Source organism: Equus przewalskii, chromosome 22 (genome assembly GCF_037783145.1).
Source record: "Equus przewalskii isolate Varuska chromosome 22, EquPr2, whole genome shotgun sequence".
Taxonomy (NCBI): Eukaryota; Metazoa; Chordata; class Mammalia; order Perissodactyla; family Equidae; genus Equus; species Equus przewalskii.
In genome coordinates, this window is record NC_091852.1 from 38608994 (window position 1) to 38630717 (window position 21724).

The 21724-nt window shown below is 40.0% G+C and overlaps 1 protein-coding gene across 1 annotated transcript; it reads left to right on the forward strand.

Moving 5' to 3' along the window:
• The first annotated feature begins 13940 nt into the window (after positions 1–13940).
• On the forward strand, positions 13941–14528 carry LOC103558746 (interferon omega-2-like). The gene has a single exon (XM_008531932.2). The coding sequence runs from the start codon at positions 13941–13943 to the stop codon at positions 14526–14528; it is 588 nt and encodes a 195-aa protein (XP_008530154.2).
• Positions 14529–21724: the final 7196 nt, after the last annotated feature.

Here is a 21724-nt window from a genome sequence, read left to right on the forward strand (position 1 = left end):
AGTCCTGAGCTCTGGGTTAGAGTCCCAGAGTACCCTGGGTTAGAGTCTCATAAGTACGGGATTTTGGTATCTGGTCATGTTTGTCTAGATCTGACTGTTCTGTTTGTTAAAATTGGCTGTTTGGGACTGAGTTTCTTGGTGATCGTAACAAACTCTCTTTAGGGATTATCTTGTTTGTTGCAGCCAACTTGGGAAAAGCTCCTTCAAATGCGGATAACTGTAAACAGCTGGCAAGATAGCCTGGGATAATTTAAAGTTACAGTGGCCATTTTTGGGTCTTTTTGAGCCTCCAAACCAAGGGACAAGTACAAATCTTTAATCTTTAAAGAGTCAAGGCCTCCACCTTTTGATCAAAAGTTTCCAGAAGCTGTAAATGTTTACAGAGAACAGCAGAATTTTACCAAGGTTGTTTTGTGTCCTGAGGGCTTGGCTTCATAATTGTCAGGTTGGGGGCCTGGTCCCAAAATGGTCAATATGGTTGCACACCATTTTGCGGTAAGAGATAGAGAGAAATTCAGGTTGCACTCCTGTTTGTGGCTAGAAGTCCTACCAAACTGCTGTCAGCCTCAGGGGAACAACACTGGCCATTAGAAGAAAGCCTTGGCTGGGCCTTCAGTGTAAGGGTCTTGATTTTAGGGATGCTTGAAATTCTCGTGATCTGATTCTAGCTGCAGCATAAACGTACTTTTGACCAGCAATGTCTAAAATCTGAAACAATGGGAAATACTAATTTGATCACCACCTGTAACCCCTTAGGCTGCATTCTCCTGAATGGGGCAACTTTTAGCTACAAGTAAGTAGTACAAACTACTGAGTCCTCATTGTATTGATCCTTCTCCTCTCAGAGACAGCCACAATTTTCCCTTGTGTCTGTTTTCTGCGTGTGTGTCATTTGTCATAAAAGGAAAAGCCATAGAGAAAGAGGCAGGCACTCCATGAGCCTGTTGTCTGGGCAGGCCACAGTAGGCTTTGCTTCAGGGCCTGCCTATGGAGTATGCACATAAGGTGGAGGCTGTTTCTAAGGGCATCTTGGAAGCCAAAAGTGCCACAATATTGGTGGGCATGGGTTGAGCAGTTAGGAGCCATTAGGGCACCTGCAATGTCAAGAAGTCTCCTGTGAAAGGATGAGTTGGTCACAGAATGGGGTAGATGACACAGGTGCCCCTGCCAACTTCAGGAAGATGTCTGTGCAATGACAAGGTACTCTGTAAAGCATACACAATCCTCAACCCCATGGCACCTCCCTCCTAGGTATTATTCTGGCTCTGAGAGACACAAAGCATATCTAAATTTGTTAATGTGTAAATAAGATGAGGGTTTTTTCTGCTTTTTTTCTAGTGCTATGTCTTGAGAGCTTGGCTTTGTGACCTCTCTGGTCATGAGGGGTCCCAGTCCCTTGGGGGCCTTGGTTGTCTCAACATTTGTTGTTCATCAGTGCACTACCACCTGTGTAGCAGAAGCATTTGCTTTCTTGCAGTATTTTGGGGAGTGAAGTTTCTAGATATTGTGAAGGCTGCTTCTTTTACACTCTCTTGTGGGGATGCCTCTTGCATCCATAGTTAAGCCATAAATGCTTATAGATATTGGAACATTAAAAAAACTGATACAGTAAATATGACCCAGAAATTTCACCTTGGAGAAAACTTGAGTAGTTTCTCTGTGCCTTTATGATGTAGTTGGACAGGTAGATCAACCTATAATGTCATTTAACTTACAACCCAATTTCTGAGAAATTAAGAGCAATTATCCTTTTGAAAAAAAATCCTTGCAAGACTAGAAATTCAGCTCTAGAGGCAGTTCAGGTTCCACCCATTTCCCTTATCTCAAAGTGCCTGCACATCCTATGGGGTACGACTAGCCCATCACTAATTCCTAGGACTGAAGGAAAGAAAGAGGAGGGAAAGCAAGAAAAATGACCAGAAAAGCACCCTTGTGAAGAATCTAGCATCTTGAATGCCTTCTCCACAAATATTAGTAAAAAAGGCTTAAAACAAAAATTTGGATTCATAACTAGGAAACCTTGTATCTGATTCATGGCAGTAATTTTAAAACCATAGCTGTGTAGTCTCTGTGTATGTGTGTCTATGTGTGTGTGATATTTTTACCTCTGGATGGTATGGCCAAAAATTAAGAGCTCTGTTTTATTGGCTTAAAGTAAGCACTTACCTAAATTATTTCTAAATGGAAAAGAAATTAACCCTAATGTCTTTTAAATTAACATGATATAAAACTAATCTTTGGTAACCAAAAGCTTATTTAAGATTGTTGGTTTGATTGTAATAAGCATGTCCTGAGAGTTGTCAGTATTTGGATATGATGCAGACATGTCTGGGTTTATTGGTCAGATAAGCTGATATTATCTCTACCACAAAACTGGTTAGCAAAAATAACAACTTACAATGATGGCTAATTTTATCTAATGTCTCATGAAGTTTTGTAGGCAATTTAAGTAATTATTAAAAACAAGCAAACTGAATAAATGTAAAAAGGGTAAAAGTTTTGGGGGAAACGTTTTAACAATTATGTTTTATGATGTATGTACTTAAAATAACAAGACAATGGCTAACTCCTTCAGTGTCACGTGAAGTTTTTGTGAGTAATCTAAATATGATTGTTACAAACAAATGGTCTAGATGAAAGCAAGATAAGATTTTATAGATAAAGTTTTAGCAATAGTTATAGTTTATGATATGAGTACTTAAAATAGCTTCCAAAATCTCTTTGGTGACTTGAAACAAGTTTTACTAGGTTAAACTGAATAATAAAAATTCATTGAGTATCTAGATCGTTTCTAAATAAGATAGAATATTAGATGTTAATTATTAAATCTGGTTTATCTACTTTTGGCTTCTTATTACAGAAAAGCTAAAATATGTAAACATGTCATATTTTATTAAAGGTTGTTCTATGAAGTAGCATGTTTCTAGAAATTATTTTTAAAATGTTTGTGAATTTGCCAAGCTGCAGAAAGTTAATATAAAAGAAAAATCACAATTTCTTTTTAGTTTTTACCAGGGTCTGTTAAGTGTTAAAAATTCTAAATTAATATAGGTAAGTAAAGCTACTGTAAACTAATACAGAAAACAGCTCAAGGAAATTAAAATGTATGTTTTCAGTAAAGAGGGAATAGAGAATGGAAATATTTTTGTTTGTTGGGTTAAGAAAGATAAATTTGTCCTAAATTTCTAGAATGAAAAAAAAAGGGAGGAGGGGACAAATTCTGAATGTAAAAACAAAAAAGGCATAGAAGGTTTGTGAAAAAGAAATTCTGAGGAGAGTTTTATGCCAAGTCAAGTTGGCTAAGATTAAAGTAAATCCAATTAAGTAAATGAGTTTTAATGTCAAAAATAAGCTGGTGCAAAAATTAAAATTTGGTTTTCTCTCTCAAAAGGATAATTTTCTAGGACTTTTGGTGTATTATTGATAAAGAAGTTATAAAAGATATTTCCTTAACTTTAAGTCTACTTAAAAGACAGAAAATCTGTTTTGTTAAAAACAATTTCCCATGTTCAGAAGGACTGAGGTTTCTCTATTAAGATTTTATGACTGTTTCTGTTGTCATTTTGAATATATACCTGAGCATTGTTTTGCAGTGAGCTTTGTTTCCTACTTGAACGAGTGTTTTAAAACCTTTTGATATTTTTGACATGCCCTCCCCACCAAAAAAAACAATAGTAATTCAAGTACTGAATAAAGGCTTTCTTTTGACCTGGAAGAAGGAAGAGAATTTCTCTGAGGATTTTCAGAGGACCCTGATACTTCTCAAAGAAGTTTGCTCTCTTTTCCTAGAAGGAGGAAAATACTAAATTAATTAGTCTTATTTAGTCTGTTAAATTACATGGGAGGCATTGTCAAATAAATGATGACAAACTTCCTAGGTGGTATTATAAATGTTATTGATATAAATATTTTAAAAATTATGAATGTTCCTGAAATTCTGATCTGTCCTGTTTGTCAACCATAACTCTAGTTATTTTTCTATATTTTTTATTGTGGTCTAAATAGTTTATAACATTGTGAAATTTCAGCTGTACATTAATATTTGTCAAACATCATATATATGTGCCCCTGCAGCCCTTGTGCCCACCCTCCCCTCTGGTAACCACTATATTGTTCTCTTTGTTCATAGTTTGTTTATATTCCACATATGGGTGAAATCATGTGATGTTTGTTTTTCTCTGTCTGGCTTATTTTGCTTAACATTATGCCCTCAAGGCCCATCAATGTGGTTGTGAATGGGATGATTACGTCTTTTTTAATGGCTGAGTAGTATTCCATTGTATATATATACCACATCTTCTTTATCTAATCATCAACTGTTGGGCATTTGGGTTGCTTCCATGTCTTGGCTATTATGAATAATGCTGCAGTGAACATAGGGGTGCATAAGTCTCTTTGTATTGTTGATTTCAAGTTCTTTGGATCAATATCCAGTAGTGGGATAGCTGGGTCATATGGTCATTGTATTTTTAGTTTTTTGAGAAATCTCCATACTGTCTTCCAAAGTGGCTGTACCAGTTTGTATTCCCACCAGCAGTGGATGAGGGTTCCCTTTTCTCCACAACCTCTCCAACATTTATTATTTTTTGGCTTGGTGACTATAGCCATTCTAATGGGCATAAGATGATATCTAAGTGTAGTTTTGATTTCCATCTCCCTGATGATTAGTGATGTTGAGCATCTTTTCATATACCTTTTGGCCATCTGTATGTCTTCTTTGGAAAATATCTGTTCACATCCTCTGCTCCCTTTTTGATTGGGTTTTTTATTTTTTGTAGTTCAGTTGTGTGAGCTCTTCATATATTATGGAGATTAACCCCTTATCAGATATATGATTTGCAAATGTTTTCTCCCTGTCGATGGGGTATTTTTGCTTTTTGATCTTGGTTTCCTTTGTCTTCCAGAAGCTCTTTAGTCTGATGAAGTCCTACTTGTTTACCTTTTCTTTTGTTTCCCTTGTCTAAGTGGACACTGTATTTGTAAAGATCCTTTTAAGGCTGATGTCAAAGAGTGTACCGCCTATATTTTATTACAGAAATTTTATGGTTTCTGGTCTTACCTTCAAGTCTTTGACCCACTTTGAGTCTATTTTTGTGTATGGAGAAAGATTATGATCTATTTTCATTCTTTTGCATGTGGCTGTCCAGTTTCCCAGCACCATTTATTGAAGAGATCCTCCTTTCTCCATTGTATGTTCTTGGTTCCTTTGTCAAAGATGAGTTGTCTGTATGTGTGTGGTTTTATTTCTTGGCTTTCAATTCTGTTCCATTGATCTGTGTACCTGTTTTTGTACTAGTACCATGCTGTTTTGATTACTGTAGCTTTGTAATATGTTTTGAAGTCAGGGATTGCGATGCCACCAGCTTTGTTCTTGTTTCTCAGGATTGCTTTGGCTTTTTGGGGTCTTTGGTTGCCCTATATGAATTTTAAGATTCTTCCCTCTATTTCTGTGAAGAATGTTATTAGGATTCTGATTGGGACTGCATTGAATCTGTAGGTTGCTTTAGATAGTATGGCCATTTTAGCTATGTTTATTCTTCCAATCCATGTACATGGAATATCTTTCCATTTCTTTACATCATTATCAATTTCTTTCTGTAATGTCTTATAGTTTTCCTTGAATTGGTCTTTCATCTCCTTGGTTAAATTTATTCCTACATATTTTATTCTTTTTGTAGTGATGGTAAATGGGGTTGTATTCTTGAGTTCCTGTTCTGTTAGTTATTAGAGTATAGACATCCACTGATTTTTGTACGTTGACTTTGTATCCTGCAACTTTGCTGTAGTTGTCGACTATTTCTAATAGTTTTCTGATGGATTCTTTAGGGTTTCACATATATAAAATCATGTCATTTGCAAAGAGCAAGAGTTTCACTTCTTCCGTGCCTATTTGGATTCCTTTTATTTTCTTTTCCTGACTAATTACTCTGGCCAAAACCTCTAGTACTATGTTGAATAAAAGTGATGACTGAGCACCCTTGTCTTCTTCCTGTTCTCAGAGGGATGGCTTTCAGTTTTTCGCCCATTGAGTATGATGTTGGTAGTGGGTATGTCATATATGTTGAGGTGTTTTATTTCTATACCCATTTTATTGAGAGTTTTTTTTTTTTATCATGAACGGATGTTGGATCTTGTCAAGTGCTTTCTCTGCATCTATGGAGATGATCATGTGAATTTTCTTCCTCCTTTTGTTAATATGGTGTATCACATTGACTGATTTGCAGATATTGAACCATCCCTGTGTCCCTGGTATGAATCTCACTTGATCATGGTGTATGATCTTTACAATGTATTGCTGTATTCGGTTTGCCAATATGTTTTTTTCCCAAAACTTGGCACCTGAGCTAACATCTGTTGCCAATCCTTGTTTTTCCTTCTTCTCCCCAAAGCCCCCAAGTACATAGTTGTATATTCTAGTTGTGACTGCCTCTGGCTGTGCTAAGCCAATATTTTGTTGAGGGTTTTTTCATCTAAGTTCATAAGCAATATTAGCCTGTAATTTTCCTTCTTTGTGTTGCCTTTATCTGGTTTTGGGATCAGGGTGATGTTGGCCTCATAGAATGTGTTAGGAATATTTCCATCTTCCTCAATTTTTTGGAATAGTTTGAGAAGAATAGTTAACAAATTGTCTTTGAGTGTTTGGTAGAATTCTCCCGAGAAGCCATCTGGTCCTGGACTTTTATTTTCAGGGAAGTTTTTCATTACTGTTTCAATCTCTTTACTTGTAATTGGTCTATTCAGATTCTCTATTTCTTCGTGATTCAGTTTTGGGAGGTTGTAAGAGTCTCAGAATTTATCCATTTCTTCTAGATTATCCAGTTTGTTGGTGTATAGCTTTTCATAATATTCTCTTATAATCTTTTGTATTTCTGTGGTATCCATTGTAATTTCTCCTCTTTCATTTCCAATTTTATTTATTTGAGCCTTTTTTCTTTTATTCTTAGGGAGTGTGGCTAAGGGTTTGTCAATTTTGTTTATCCTCTCAAAGAACCAGTTCCTTGTTTCATTGATCCTTTTTACAGTCTTTTTTTGTTTCAATTTCATTTATTTCTGCTCTAATTTTTATTATTTCCCTCCTTCTGCTGACTTTGAGCTTTGTTTGTTCTTCTTTTTCTAATTCTAGGTGTAGTTTAAGATTGCTTAGCTGAGTTTTTCTTGTTTGTTTACATGGTCCTGTATTGCTATAAATTTCACTCTCAGGATCACTTTTGCTCATCCCATAAGAGTTGGCATGGTGTGTTTTCATTCTTGTTTGTCTCCAAATATTTTTTTATTTCTCCCTTTATTTCTTTGATGACCCATTGGTTGTTCAGTAGCATGTTGTTTAGTCTCCACATTTTTGTTCCTTTTCCAGCTTTTTTCTTGTAGTTGACTTCTAGTTTCATGGCATTATGATCAGAAAAGATAGTAGATATGATTTCAATCTTTTTAAGTTTATGAGATTTGCCTTGTTTTCCAATATATGCTCTATCTTTGAGAATGTTCCATGTATGCTTGAGAAAAATGCATATTCTGCTGTTTTCAGATGGAGTGCTCTCTATAAATCTATTAAGTTCATCTGGTCTAACCTTTCATTTGAGTCCACTATCTCCTTGTGGACTTTTTGTCTGCATGATCTATCCATTGATATAAGTGGGGTGTTGAGGTCACGTAATGTTACTGTGTTGTCATTGATATCTCCTTTTAGGTTTGTTAATAGTTGCTTTATGTCCTTTGGTGCTCCTGTGTTGGGTGCACACATGTTTATAAGTGTTATATCTTCTTGGTGGAGTGTCCCTTTTATCATTATATACTACCCTTTTATGTTTCTCTTTACCAGTTTTATCTTGAAATCTACTTTATCTGATATAAGTACGGCAACACCTGCTTTCTTTTGTTTGCCATGAGCTTGGAGTATTGTCTTCCATCCCTTCACTCTGAGCCTATGTTTGTTTCTACAGTTGAGATGTGTTTCCTGGAAGCAGAATATTGTTGGGTCTTTTTCTTTAATCCATCCCACCACTCTGTGTCTTAAAGATTTTATTTTTCCTTTTTCTCCCCAAAGCCCCTGGTACACAGTTGTGCATTTTTAGTTGTGGGTCTTTCTAGTTGTGGCATGTGGGATGCTGCCTCAGTGCAGCCACATAAGTGGTGCAATGTCCACTCCCAGGATCTGAACTGGTGAAACCCTGGGCCACCAAAAAGAAGCACGTGAATTTAATCACTCAGCCACAGGGCTGGCCCCCACTCTGTGTCTTTTGATTGGAGAATTCAATCCATTTACATTTAGAGTGATTATTGATATATGAGGGCTTACTACTGCCATTTTATTGCACATTTCCCAGTTCTTCTGCATTTCCTTTATTTCTTGTCCGATGTATTTCATACTACCAATTTGATTGGATAGTTTTCTCTGTTGGTTTTCTTCATTTTCTCCTTGTTTATTGTAAATGTCTCTGTTCTAATTATTTGTTTACTGGTTACCCTTATGTTCATATAAAAAAATCTCATAGTTGAGATAGTCCATTTTCTGATAGCCTCTTATTTCCTTAGACTATACTGATTCCATCCCTTTCCTCTTCCCCTTCTAAGTTATTTTTTCGTATCTTTTTCCATCTTGTGTTGTGAGTTTGAGGTTAAAAAGATGAGATCAGTTTTGTTTTGGTGTATTCCTTTTCTTTATCCTTGATGTTAAAGTTAAGTGTTTACTAACCTGATCTGATAGAGAGCTGCCGTTTTCTGATTATTGACTACCTATTCATCTCCTTGCTCAGGGCTTTGTAGCCCTTTTCCCAGTTTTTTTTTTGGGGGGGGTATGAGGGCCTTCTTGAGGATTTCTTATGCGGGGGAGGGTCTTGTGGCAATGACTCCCTTAGGTTTTGTTTGTCTGGGAAAGTTTTTATTTCTCTATCATATCTGAAGGAGATTTTAGCTGGATAGAGTATTCTTGGCTGAAAGTTTTTGTCTTCCATGATTTTGAATATATCATTCCACTCTCTCCTAGCCTGTAAGGTTTCTGCTGGGAAATCCACTGAAAGCCTGATAGGGGTTACTTTGTAAGTTATTTTCTCCTGCCTTGCTGCCCTTAGTATATTTTCTTTGTCCTTGACTTTTGCCAACTTCACTACTATATACCTTGGAGTGGGTCTTTTTACATCGACAAAGTTAGGAGATCTGGAGGCTTCTTTCACATGGATTTCCAGCTCCCTTCCCAGGTTTGGGAAGTTCTCAGCTATTATTTATTTGAACAAGCTTTCTGCTCCATTCTCCTTCTCTTTCCCGTCTGGAATACCTATAATCCTTATGTTGCATTGATTGAGTCAGATATTTCTTTGAGAGATTTTCATTTCTCTTTAGTCTTAGTTTTCTCTTCTCCTCCCTCTGAAGCATTTCTGTAGTACTATCCTCTAACTGCCTGATTCTCTCCTCCATATCGTCTCCTCTGTTGTTTAGGGAATCCATATTTTTCTTTATTTCATCCATTGTGGTTTTCATCTCTAACAATTCTGATTACTTTTTCTTTATGGTTTCAATCTCCTTTGTGAAAAAGCTCCTGAATTCATTAATTTATCTTTCTGTGTTTTCTTGTAACTCATCAAGTTTTTTTATGATAGCTGTTTTGAATTCTTTGTCATTTAGGTTATGGATTTCTGTTCCTTCAGGGTAGGTTTCTAGGTACCTGTCACTTTCCTTCTTGTCTGGAGCTTTAATATACCTACTCATACTGCTTGATGAGGTAGATTTTTGCTTCCTTGTGGTGTTCTTATTGGGTCACAGCTGCCATGTACTGCCACAGGATGGGGATCAGATGCTGTGTATTCTGGATCTGGCATGAGCAGAGGCTCCTCAGCTCCAGTCACTGACTGCTTTTCTCTTTGAGCAACTGATGAATGGCAGATCTGGAGCTCTGGGCTGGGGGAGGGGTACTCTCCTTTCCCAGCACTTCCCCCAGCCCCTGCTTGTCTCTCTGTACAGAGATCTGGGTGATTGCAGCACTGTGCACTTTTCCTTTCTCTGCCACCACTGCCAAGCTCTCTGCACCGTACTCCAGATAATTCTGAGGCTGGAGTACCAGGGCACCTCTCTCAGTTGTGCGCTTTGCCCTCTGTGGCTGCCACAGTCTCTGTACCACACTCTGGACAACTCTGGGGTTGCTCACTTTTCCCACCACCACCAGCAAGCTGTCTGTACCTTGCTCTGGGCAAACATGGGGCTGGAGTGCCTGCACCCTTTCCCTCCCACCACTATCATGCTCACCACACTGTGCTCTGGACACTTCTGGGGTTGGAATACAGGGCATGGACAGGGTGCCCTTTTCACCTGCACACTTTCTGTTGCCACAGCCCACCTCTCCCCATGATTCTCCTGTGGATCAGCTTCCACCTCCTCCAGAGGATCCAGCCCCAGCACCATCTTCAGGCATATGGCTGGGTGGGTCTCTCAGACATCTTTTTTGATGTGTATATGTCCTTTGTTGGTGCATGAATGACCTTTTGGTTGTATCTTACAGGGGGGAGTCCAAGGGAAGACCTCACTCTGCTATGATGCTGACATCACTCTCACAATTCTAGTTATTATCTTGAAGTGTTTTATGTCACAGAAATAGACAAGTTTCTTTGTCAATTGCCATTTTGGGGTCTTTTGTTGTTTACAGACAGTTATTGTTTTACTCTGATGATTTTGCAAAATATGTTTCATCTTCAGAGAAATTCATGGGAAGGATTCTGTCACTTACTCTAAGGTACATGTTTCTAATAAACTTTCAGGTCATAAAACCAAACTGGGTGAGAAATTACAGAACTCTCACAGAGAAACTGATAACCTCATAAATCAGCCAACAGAAGATTAAGATCAAGAGTTGATTATACAGGACTGTTTGAACTGATGAGGAAGATTATAATTTTTTATGACTTTTCTTTGAAACGTTGATTTTTTTGACATTTTGCTTTGCTTTCTCAGATTTAAGGAAATCTTTTTCCTTTTTCTCTTATGCTAACTATGACTTATAGCAATTTGGTGAAATTATACCTTTGTGAGTAGAATTGAAACATTTACCTTTTTCTCCCTACCTGACCCCTCCAGAATTTAGAAACACTTAGTGAGTGAGTATGGTTATTTTCATAGCAATATAGTTATTTCCATAAGTTCAATAAGAATCTCTTCTCCTTATAACAGGACTCATTTGGAAACATTGTTTATATAACCAAGGCTTTGACAGGGATCTCATATTTGAGAGAAACATACAGACTCAGATATGACAAGACAGCTTTTGAGGAATAAAGGTTAACTTCCTGGAATAAAGCCACTTGGAAATATTGGCCTGGTACCTTGTTTGCAAGGATTCCAGCAACCTGGGTAAGTAAGGAAGGTCACTTATCTGGCAGGTGCCTGGGACCTTGAAATACTTTGGGGAACCTCAAGAGAAGAGAGGAATTCACCCAAATCTAAGGTATTGCAGGTGAAGCCTGATGACAAATCTTTGGTTTGGCTTTTCTGGCTGAGAGAGGCCTTTAAAGTTCTACCTGAGATTCCTCATAAAAAGTTCCAGTAAAGCAGATTTAAAAGAGCATATGTGATCAATGGCTATTCTTGCTGTACTTATGTAAATAATTGAATTAAGTTTTATTGAAATGAGGCTTATTTTGCAAGTTAATAAGCCTTAATTGGCTATCTTTGGTAAAAATGAGGGTGGTTTTAGAGAGAAAAATTATGTTTCAGTAGAAACTATGATACATATTCATGGATATTAGATTCTAGTTCTGTTAATTGCTTTGAGGTTTTTGTTTGTATCTGTCTACTGAACTGGATCCTAAATTCTTCTAATCTCTTGAAATGTCTGGCTACAAATCTCCAAACTAACAATTTCAATGTTTTCCCATTATTTTCACTTGGAATCATTAAGAACTGAACCTGCCTTTTTCCCTGAAGCCTTGCAAACTGAAGCTGGAGGACTTGATATAAACTTACGAGAGATTCATGTCTGTTGCTGTGTAAACCCCTCAAAAAGAACTTGAATGCCTAGTGACATCATCAGGGACATTTCAAACTGCAAAAGATGCTTTGGCCCTGACATCTAGAATCTTCTTGACTGGCTACCCCCTGGGCTCAGAAACTGGTTTATCATCTGCTCCCACCATTAACCTTCTTTTCCTTTTGTCTCTCTAGAAATACATATTAAATACTTGATTACTTACTTACCCAATATACGCCTAACTTTGGAAGCCCACCTGTATCACCATCTTACTAAGAGACTGGTTTAATGAGATGGAACAACCTATGCCCCTCATCAACACTATGTCCCTCAAGATAGAGGGACAAAAAACAAAAAGGGGGAATTGAAACCGGCTCAACACAATGCTGACCTAAGGGAAGCCATATTGTAGAAAAGAGACCACCCTGTAACTTTGAATAACCTCTGACTAACTAACCTAGTTGTATTTTCACCCTCTAGGAGATTCACCTGTATGGTAGATTTTATGATCCCTGCTTGTGCACATACCTCCCAGCTGTGATAAGATGATAACTGTGTTCTTTTGAGTTCCTTAGGAATGTGATCACCCCCAAACAGAGAATCTATGCTGAAAGCCATCATCAATGAAAACTGAAAGATCTGGTGTGGTGACTCCCAGTCTGTAACACCAGAGGGTCAACATTCCTAACCTCCTTTACTAGAGCCCACTGGCCCATATAACTGCTTCAAGATTCTGTGCCCCCTTTAAGATGGTTCTTTTGGACATTAGTCGGCCATCTTCCCTCTTACTAGAAAGCTGTAATAAAATGCCCTTTCTCTGCCACCATCTTGCCTCTTGACGATTGTCTTTTCTCTTCTGGTGAGCAGATTGTGCCCTTTGTGTGGTAACAGTCACCACTGAGAACTATGATCCTTCACACAAAAGCTCTCTGAGCAAAGCAGGGGTCCTGAAAGAGTAATTATTTTGCCAACACAGAAACAGACCACTCCACAGAAAAGAAATGTTGAAGTCCTCAGGATGTGGTCAGCCTGCCCTCAGTTCATGAGTCCAGGAAAGTTCAGGAAGAGGCCTCTGTCACTCTGGAGGAGAGGGTGGTCCTAGATGTGATATGTACCTTGTGATTGAGGCAGTGCTGGGAAAATAAATTATCTTGGATTCAAATATCCACACCCAAATGGTGTGAAAGAAAAAGCTCCTGAAAAGAACTGGGACTCCAGCAGGGGGCTTTGGTACAGCCTGAGGGGCAGCATAGGCCTCCAGCAAGAAAATAGTGCAAAGAAAGGAGAATGTCTATGTTAGTCCTGACTTTGGCACCAGGGAAGCATAACCACATGGATCTGCATGAATAAATTCTAGAAGGAAAAGATACATCTGAGAAGTTCATTCACTCATAATCATCAGCCTCTGCTGTGAATCAAAGAGTAAAAGAAATCTAGTCCTTGGTTCTAAAGAACTTAATTGCCAAAGGTGGTCTGGTAAATCCCTCAACAAATACAGACACACTTGGGGCTGAGGGAGCCTGCCCTCCTATGTAAAGTGAGGAGGACAAAATGGAGCCTAAAATCAGGGCTAAAAATGTGTCATAGACAGAAAAGACAATACTTACATATGAAAAAGTGTGCGTGTGTGTGTGTGCGTGTGTGTGTGTGAGAGTATTTATATATCTACATCACTCTGACTTTAAGACAAAGACCTTTCTCATTTGATTGATGAGTATCCATTCAGATTGGCACATCTGAAGTTTACTGGGAACATTAAACTTTTATTGCAAAACTAATAGCTTGGTTTGATGATGTCTTCTTAGACCACATGGAGAATATGTAAATGAAAACAAAAAAGGAAGTAAAAGTACAGAGAAATGTTTAGAAAATGAAAATTACAGTGTTCCCTATTTAACGGCCATGCTTGGAAAGAATGTCATCAGAGAACCTCGGGTCCAAGGTTCAGAGACACCCAGCTCAGCCAGCCAGCAGCACCCTCGTTTTCCCCATGGCCCTCCTGCCCTCTCTCTTGACGGCCCTGGTGGTGATCAGTTATGGCCCTGGTGGAGCTCTGGGCTGTGACCTGCCTCACAGCCACATCCTGGTTAGCAGGAAGAACTTCGTGCTTCTGGGCCAAATGAGGAGAATCTCCTCCGCAATCTGTCTGAAGGACAGAAAAGACTTCAGGTTCCCCCAGGACATGGCGGATGGCAGGCAGTTCCCAGAGGCCCAGGCCGCGTCTGTCCTCCACGAGATGCTCCAGCAGATCTTCAGCCTCTTCCACACAGAGCGCTCGTCTGCTGCCTGGAACACGACCCTCCTGGACGAACTCTGCACGGGACTCCTTCGGCAGCTGGAAGACCTGGACACCTGTTTGGAGCAGGAGATGGGAGAGGAAGAATCTGCCCTGGGAACTGTGCGCCCTACACTGGCCGTGAAGAGGTACTTCCGGGGGATCCATCTCTACCTGAAAGAGAAGAAATACAGTGACTGTGCCTGGGAGATTGTCAGAATGGAAATCATGAGATCCTTCTCTTCATCAGCAAACCTGCAAGAAAGGTTAGGAATGAAGGATGGAGACCTGGGCTCACCTTGAAAAGATTCTTCTCGACTACTGTGCCACGTCACCCTTGCATGTAGTTTTGCTCATTTCGAAAGGCTCCTACTTCTGCTTTAGTCACAGAATTTATTGAATTAATTCAGCTGAAAGTTTGTCAGTAGTATTAAGAAAGAATATGTTAAAAATATTCAAATCCTGGGGTACCTGTAAGAGATGACTGCCCTGATGTATTTATTTATTATTTGTGTTTATTTATTTATTCTTGCATCTTCTCATATTTATGTATTTTTATATAACTGATATTTGCCCTTACATTATAGTAAAATTTAAAAAACATGTTCATCTTTTCTTTTCTTTAAATTTGCATTTTATTTATTAAATTCTTATCAAGGAAAACTTGTTGAGTTTTTTATTCTTAAAACCTAAATCTTTATTTTTTCTATGTAAATCTACCTCAAAATAGTATTTGTCTATTCAGTCCCATGGGACTGTCCTATCAATTGTCAGAAAATGCCTGTCAAAAGCTGGAATTCCCTGAATGCTCACACACTGCTGGTGGGAATGCAAACTGGTGCAGTCACTATGGAAAACAGTTTGGAGATTCCTCAAAAAACTAAAAATAGAAATACCGTATGACCCAGCTATCCCACTACTGGGCATCTACCAAAACAAATTGAAATCAACAATCCAAAGTAACATATGTACCCCTCTGTTCATTGCTGCACTATTCACAATAGCCAAGACATGGAAACAATACAAGCGCCCATTGACAAATGATTGGATAAAGAAGACATGGTACATATATGCAATGGAATACTACTCAGCCATAGAAAAAGACAAAATCATCCCATTTGCAACAGCATGGTTGGACCTGGAGGGTATTATGCTAAGTGAAATAAGCCAGATTGAGAAAGACAAACACCTTATGACTTCACTCATATGTGGAATATAAACAAACACATGGACTAAGTAAACAGTTTAGTAGTTACCAGGGGAAGGGGGCTGGGGGGTGAGCCCAGGGGTGAAAGGGAGCACTTATGTGGTGATGGACAAGAAAGAAAGTACAACCGAAATTTCACAATGATGTAAACTATTATGAACTCAATTAAAAAAACTGTAAAAATAAAAATATAAACTTTATTTTAGCATGAAAAAAAGCTGGAATTCCATGGGATTGTGAGGAGTCCTGGAACATACGGAAACCGTCAGTTCTTATGTCAGAGGTGATTTATGCTCAGTCAGCAAACAGTAGGAAGGGTAAATATCTGGGAGAAGGAGTCACCTCCTAGAGTGAAGCGAGAAAGAGACGTGGTATTTGTCGGCTGATCCTGGTACCTGTGCTCTTCCTCCCGGCCCCTCCCCGGCCCTGCTTATGGAGTCCCTTCCCTCCCTTACACAGTCTCTTCACGCCCTCCACCTTACTGTCCATCCACAGGGTGCTCTGGTTCTGTTGTGCTTTCTAGCCTCAAGGTTTCTGCTAAGAGCGGAAAGCTACAGGGAGAGAGCAAAAGTTCAATGACAGCTCTAAGTTTTTCAAGACTCTTGTAGGCAGATTTGTTTCTGTGAATGTCCTGATGAATAGTTTTGGTTCCTGAGGGAATGCCCCTGTTTCAGGGATGAAATAGGCACTGAAAGGAAAAGGAATCAGTAAAAGGAAAAGAAAATGAAAAAAAAAAGAGTAAAAGTAAAAGGAATCGGCTGAACCCCGTTGACCCTAGGGGCTAATGAAACCCTCTTATGGAAGGTGCACCCCTGGTGGCCACGTGTGACAAGTCTGTGGTCAAAGGTGGGAGACAGGCTTCTCTTCCATGCACAACTCCTACCCCTTCCCGGGGACTCATCTCCAAAAGCAACAATAGGCCTTTTCTGGCAAGAATTGATCTAATACTGGAATATGACAGTTTCTTAGCTTTTATCTTCACAAAAAGAACAAGTCGACAGCTTCAGGCAGGGCAAAGCCTCTTTGGGCAATGGGTAGCTGTGGAGAGAAGGGGATTAAATGTGTTTCCTGCCTCCAGCCTTCTGCTAAACGCTTCCTGACTACCATCCCTTATGCACACTGTGGGCTGGAGCTGGACAAAATGGGCGTGGGACTGCAGTGGTGTTTGGATTAACGGGAACTCTCATAGTTGATGGTGATAAATGTCATTGTAAATAGCAAATTTCCAGTTTCACAAATTCCTTCCAAATATCTGATCCTGTCTGACTGTCTGACTGGAAAATATCCTCATCATCATATTGAATGACGGTATTGGCAGCCCTTCCAGGTAGTCAAACAGAGAGCTCAGACATGTTTCATGAACTTTCAGGGAACTCTAATATTACCAACTGACAACCAGAGGCCTTTTCATTCAAGTCTATGAATGTTGGTAGAAATCGAGAGGTGTTGCTATAACCTGCACAGTAATGTACTGGAGATAATTAACCAGGAAGTGTGTGTGTTTGTGAATTGCTCAGGTAGCAGGCAGGGCTGTCATTTGGGAGGGTTTCTTGAATCTTTGCCTCAGATGATACAGCCAATGCTTTAGCTTGCTTTTCTATAACTTGTGGGTGGGGAGGGTCTTAGTAATATTTAAATTTTAATAGATTTTTGTCTTTTGTCTTTCTTCCTCTGCTACTATTTCTCTGTGGACCAGTTTAGGAGCAGGAGAAAGACTTGGCTATTTTGGACTTGTGTTGTGTTTCCTTCTTTGATTATGTAATATCTTCAAATATTATGATCTTTTCTATGTGAGGTGCTGTAGAATAGACATATATATATGTATCATATATCTATATCTATACATATATATACATACATGCATATAATTTTGTTCATTTTGTTGTATTGTTATGTTGAGCATGAAAAATTCTCCTAGCCAGCCCTGTACTGTCACTTTGCCCTGAAAATCTCTGCAGCCATATCCTGTGTACTGTCTAGGAGTTATTAATACATTTGTGATCATATATTTAGGAGTTTATGTCTATTGGAAAGTATTGGAGACCTGAAAGGCGGGGCCAGCAGCGGCAGAGCTGCAGGGTGAGTGAGCGCCGAACCACTGCAGCGCTGAGCTGTCCACCCTGGACAGCTCCCTCCATGTCTCTGGACTTTAGCTGCCCAAGACACATGCGGCTGGGGAAGAGGACCAAGGGAGACCCAGGTCACCACTATGGTGGCCGTGAACATCTGCAGGGAATCACTGTGCAGGGTCAGCTGGAGGCAGCTGAGTGTGAACAGAGCCACACCTTGATCCTCCCTGCCTGCCAACATCCTGTGCTGTCATGGGCAAGACCCCGGGGATGACCAGCCAGGCACAGAAACATTAAACAGACGGAGCTGCAGCACCTACACGGCTCACATCTACACCACACAAACTGTAAAGAATCCGGGAGCTCACTGCACAGGCATTTAGGAGCTTTGGAGTTCTGACTCCACTAGGAGGAGACTGCATCAGTCACACGAGCTCATTTGCTCAGTAAAACAGAAGTGAGCATCAAGCACTGTGAGGTAGTAAGAGCCAGCAGCAGCTGGAGAAGTTGGAAAGTAGGAAAGTTGGCACGTTTTGGTATACAGGGCTCTTGATTGCACAGGTTAAATAGGAGAGGCCAAGTGTGTTACATTCAAGGTACAAATGTGTTGTTTGGCCAAGGTGGAGGTGTGCTAGTCTAACCTGTAAGATCATGGTGGGCTCCGACACTTACGGTTCTCTGCCTCCAGATCCATTTTAGGGCAAGTTGCAGGATGGCTGGTTGTTGATCTTGCCAAGTTGACACAGAAAATTAGCCTTCACAAAGACTGCCCTGGAGAAAGGATGTTCCGATTCTCAGCAGCGTCTCTGGTTCTATGGACAGTGATATTCCCAGAATGTAGTTAAGAGCTCAGGCTGTGGAGTCAGAGGTCTGGATTTCACAATGTTGCCATGACCTTGGAAAAGTTATTTATCTCCCTGTGGCTCTGTTTTCTTCTTCATAGAATGGGGAGAATGAAAGGACTTACATCTGCCTGTTTTGTTAACTGACATGCACTGAAGTGACCGACACATGCAGGTGCTTGGGAAACACCTGTTTTATAAATGCATGTTCACTCAAGGCAGTGATCAGAGGAATGAATCCCATTATTAACATTCTTAGAACAGCACCTAGTCGATAGCAGGTGCTCAATGTCATCCTTATTTTAATATTGTCATAGAATATTCTAGCTGTATTATCTTGAGTATTAATTTTATTGAGATGACCCAAGTTTCTGAATGGATTCATTCATTGTGTGACATGCCCATTGCAAAGGACTAATATCCATTATTCTACCAGATAGAATTAGTAAGTTGGTGTTCTTCTTTAAAGTGATTCTTTCATGAGTTGGTTGGTATGATTCCCCTTCATTGTTCCCAAACTGATTACGTCTGGATAAAAAAATATAATAGTCACATGACTGGTTTTGCAAAGCTGAAGGCTGGCCTTTGGACAAGGATTACTTTTCTTTAAGCCCCTACCAGAAGGCATCAGCTTACTGCTTTTGCTGCACTTCTACTGTGCCTTTCATCCTTCCTCTTTGCTATAAGCCTTAGACCCCAGTTCTGTTGCATTGAATTTAGCTAAATTATATTTTGTCATTTTGTTACTTGAGGAAGGTCAGCCTTTTTGTTCAACTCAGGCCTTCAACTGACTGGATGAGGGCCTCTCACATTGGGGAGGGCAGTCTGCTTTACTCAATCTATCCACTAAAATCTTAATCTCATCCAAAACACACTCACAGACACACCTAGAATATTGGACCAAATATCTGGTACCCCACGGTCCAGTCAAGTTGACACATGAAATTAACCATCACTAGGGACAGAAGATGAAATACTGTAAAGCTCAGTGGGTTGGTGAAGTCTATATCTCTATAAACCTGAGTACTCTGTATACATTGGGTTATATCATTTCGACCTGATACAGAGACACTCCTATTGGACACTCTTGTTCACCCTGTGCCTCACTTCTCCCACAATTCTCTTCTCATTCATCTAGAACCTAGGTCCTAAATACATCTGTCACCAACACAAGGGCAGCTCAGACCTCAGTTTCCCCACAGGAGTCTGAGAGTTCGAGTAGCATGTAAACACGAAGTCCAGAAACATGGACGACTTGGATTCATATAAGTTTAGCACCACCAGTGTGCAGAGTGCTGAGACAGGCCTGCTGGAGATAGGAGACTACTGTGTAACTCTTTGAACCCTCCTTGGCCTCAGGTTCCTCCTGTCCTGTGAAGAGGAGAAAACAGCATGGTTCCTAGTCTATCCTGTGCTCAAATCTGACTCTGTTTCTTACCAGCTGTGGCCTTTGGGCAAGTCCCTTCTCTTCTCTGAGCCGCAGGTCTCCCCACAGCCTTCTGGGACACAATTTAGAAAATATGAACTCTAGAAACATGTGTGAAACCCTCTGAAAAGCGATATGTGGAGCATGGTGGTTATTGCGAGACACATTGAATTGTGTTGAATTGGACTGTTTTCCAGGTTGCCATGATATTTTTCACAGCATGGCTTGTTGGTTAAAGAATGTGATCCTGCAGCCCGAGTTCCTGTGCTTGATCCCAGCTCTTCTATTTAAGAGCAGTGTGTCCTTGACAAATAATATAAACACTAGAATCCTTAGTTTCCTCATGTTTAATATAGGGACAATAATAGTATGTTTTCATAGGATTATTGTCAGGATTAAATGAGTAAATACACACAAAAGGTATAAAAGTGTGCCTGGAAAAAATAAGCAGGACTGTTAGAAGTCCCAGAACGGTCACGCTCAGAGAACAGCTGGGAGAGCTGGTCTCAGGTGGTGACCGGGAGGCAGCACTTGGGTGGCGCTAGATCCTGGGAAAAATCTTCTTCTTCTTCTGTTTCTTTTTTAACGTGGGTGCTAGTTTCACAGTGTCTTCAGTGTATGAAAACTCCCTGTGCTGAATACCAACGATATTTGCAATCTGTATTATACTTCTAAAAGTGTTCTTGGGATTTAGAAAAAATTGTTGGGAGACTTTTGGACCTCCAAAAGCTGAGGATGTGGTGGCATCCGAGCCTATTTCTCTAAGGAGAAAATGGAAACTCCAGCTACTATCTGGGGTAAAAATGGAGTAAAGAGAAAATGCACTAAAGCAATATAAATATCCTTCTCTCCTTTGATGTCCTTGCTACTTTCTACCTACAAGAAATGGCATGGCACGCATGTGCACACACGTACCTGTACTTTATGTATACCACATGTACCTTAGTGTGCATATGCACATTATATACACTACACACACATATATGATCCACTCACAGGTTGCTGTTGGAAAGCAGGGAGGATAAGTAAATGCAATCCAGTGACCACGAAGACTGGTAGCATCTACTAGGCTGGATGGTGAGGAGGGGCCTCAGGTACACATGTTTTTGTCCCCTTCCCCCAACTCAAGAACCCTTTGTGACTGTCCCCTAACTGGGATATGTGCCTGGGATTCGGTTAGAGTCTATTATCTCTGTGCTCAGTTGCCTTGGGCAGCAGTGTGCAGTAGACGGAGAACATCACCTTGTTTCATCCGCATTTTACTAAACCCTGGGGCTCAGGTTCTACCCACCACCATTCTCTTTATTTGAATACAGTTGGCATAATCTTTGTCATGTTACTGCACTCAGTGGTGTCCAGATTTACCAATGTTTCAAAAAAAACACAGACAACAATCAGGTAAGGGAAGCCAGGGTCCCGCCTAGAAAAGAGATTGAATCGGGCTTTTCCTTTCCTATTCCCACTATTCTAAACCAATTGTTAGAATGGCCAGACCTCAGGAATGGGAACTCTCAGGGAAGATTAGATCATCAATCTATGAGAACTGGTAGGGCAGGGTACAGGGCAGAGTGGAGACTAGGGCTTCTATCCATATCACAGGCCATACACATAGGTATAAATAAGAATAATAATGATACATAAAATCCCCCAAATCTTGGTTCAGGACCATGGAACTGCTTATTAAGAGAGCTCAGACCACCCAGGGGAAAAGTCCCCCAAGAGTGCTCATCTGCCGTTTTCCCATCTCAGGGCGCTCTGGCCAAGCCTCTTCTTGTGTCAGATCTGATGCATGGAAAGCAGTGCTGAGCCTCTGACACACTCCGATCAGATGGGACTCAATTTGTTCTCAGGAAGCAGAATCCTTTAGGATGGAGCATACGTGTCACTGAAGATCTGAGAGTCTGTGCCCCGTTTCAGTAGAGGACCACTGTCTGAAATATCAATAAAGAACCACA

What these genes read in the sequence shown, in the direction of transcription:
- LOC103558746 (XM_008531932.2), top strand. Translation starts at nt 13,941, where the DNA reads ATGGCCCTCCTGCCCTCTCTCTTGACGGCCCTGGTGGTGATCAGTTAT.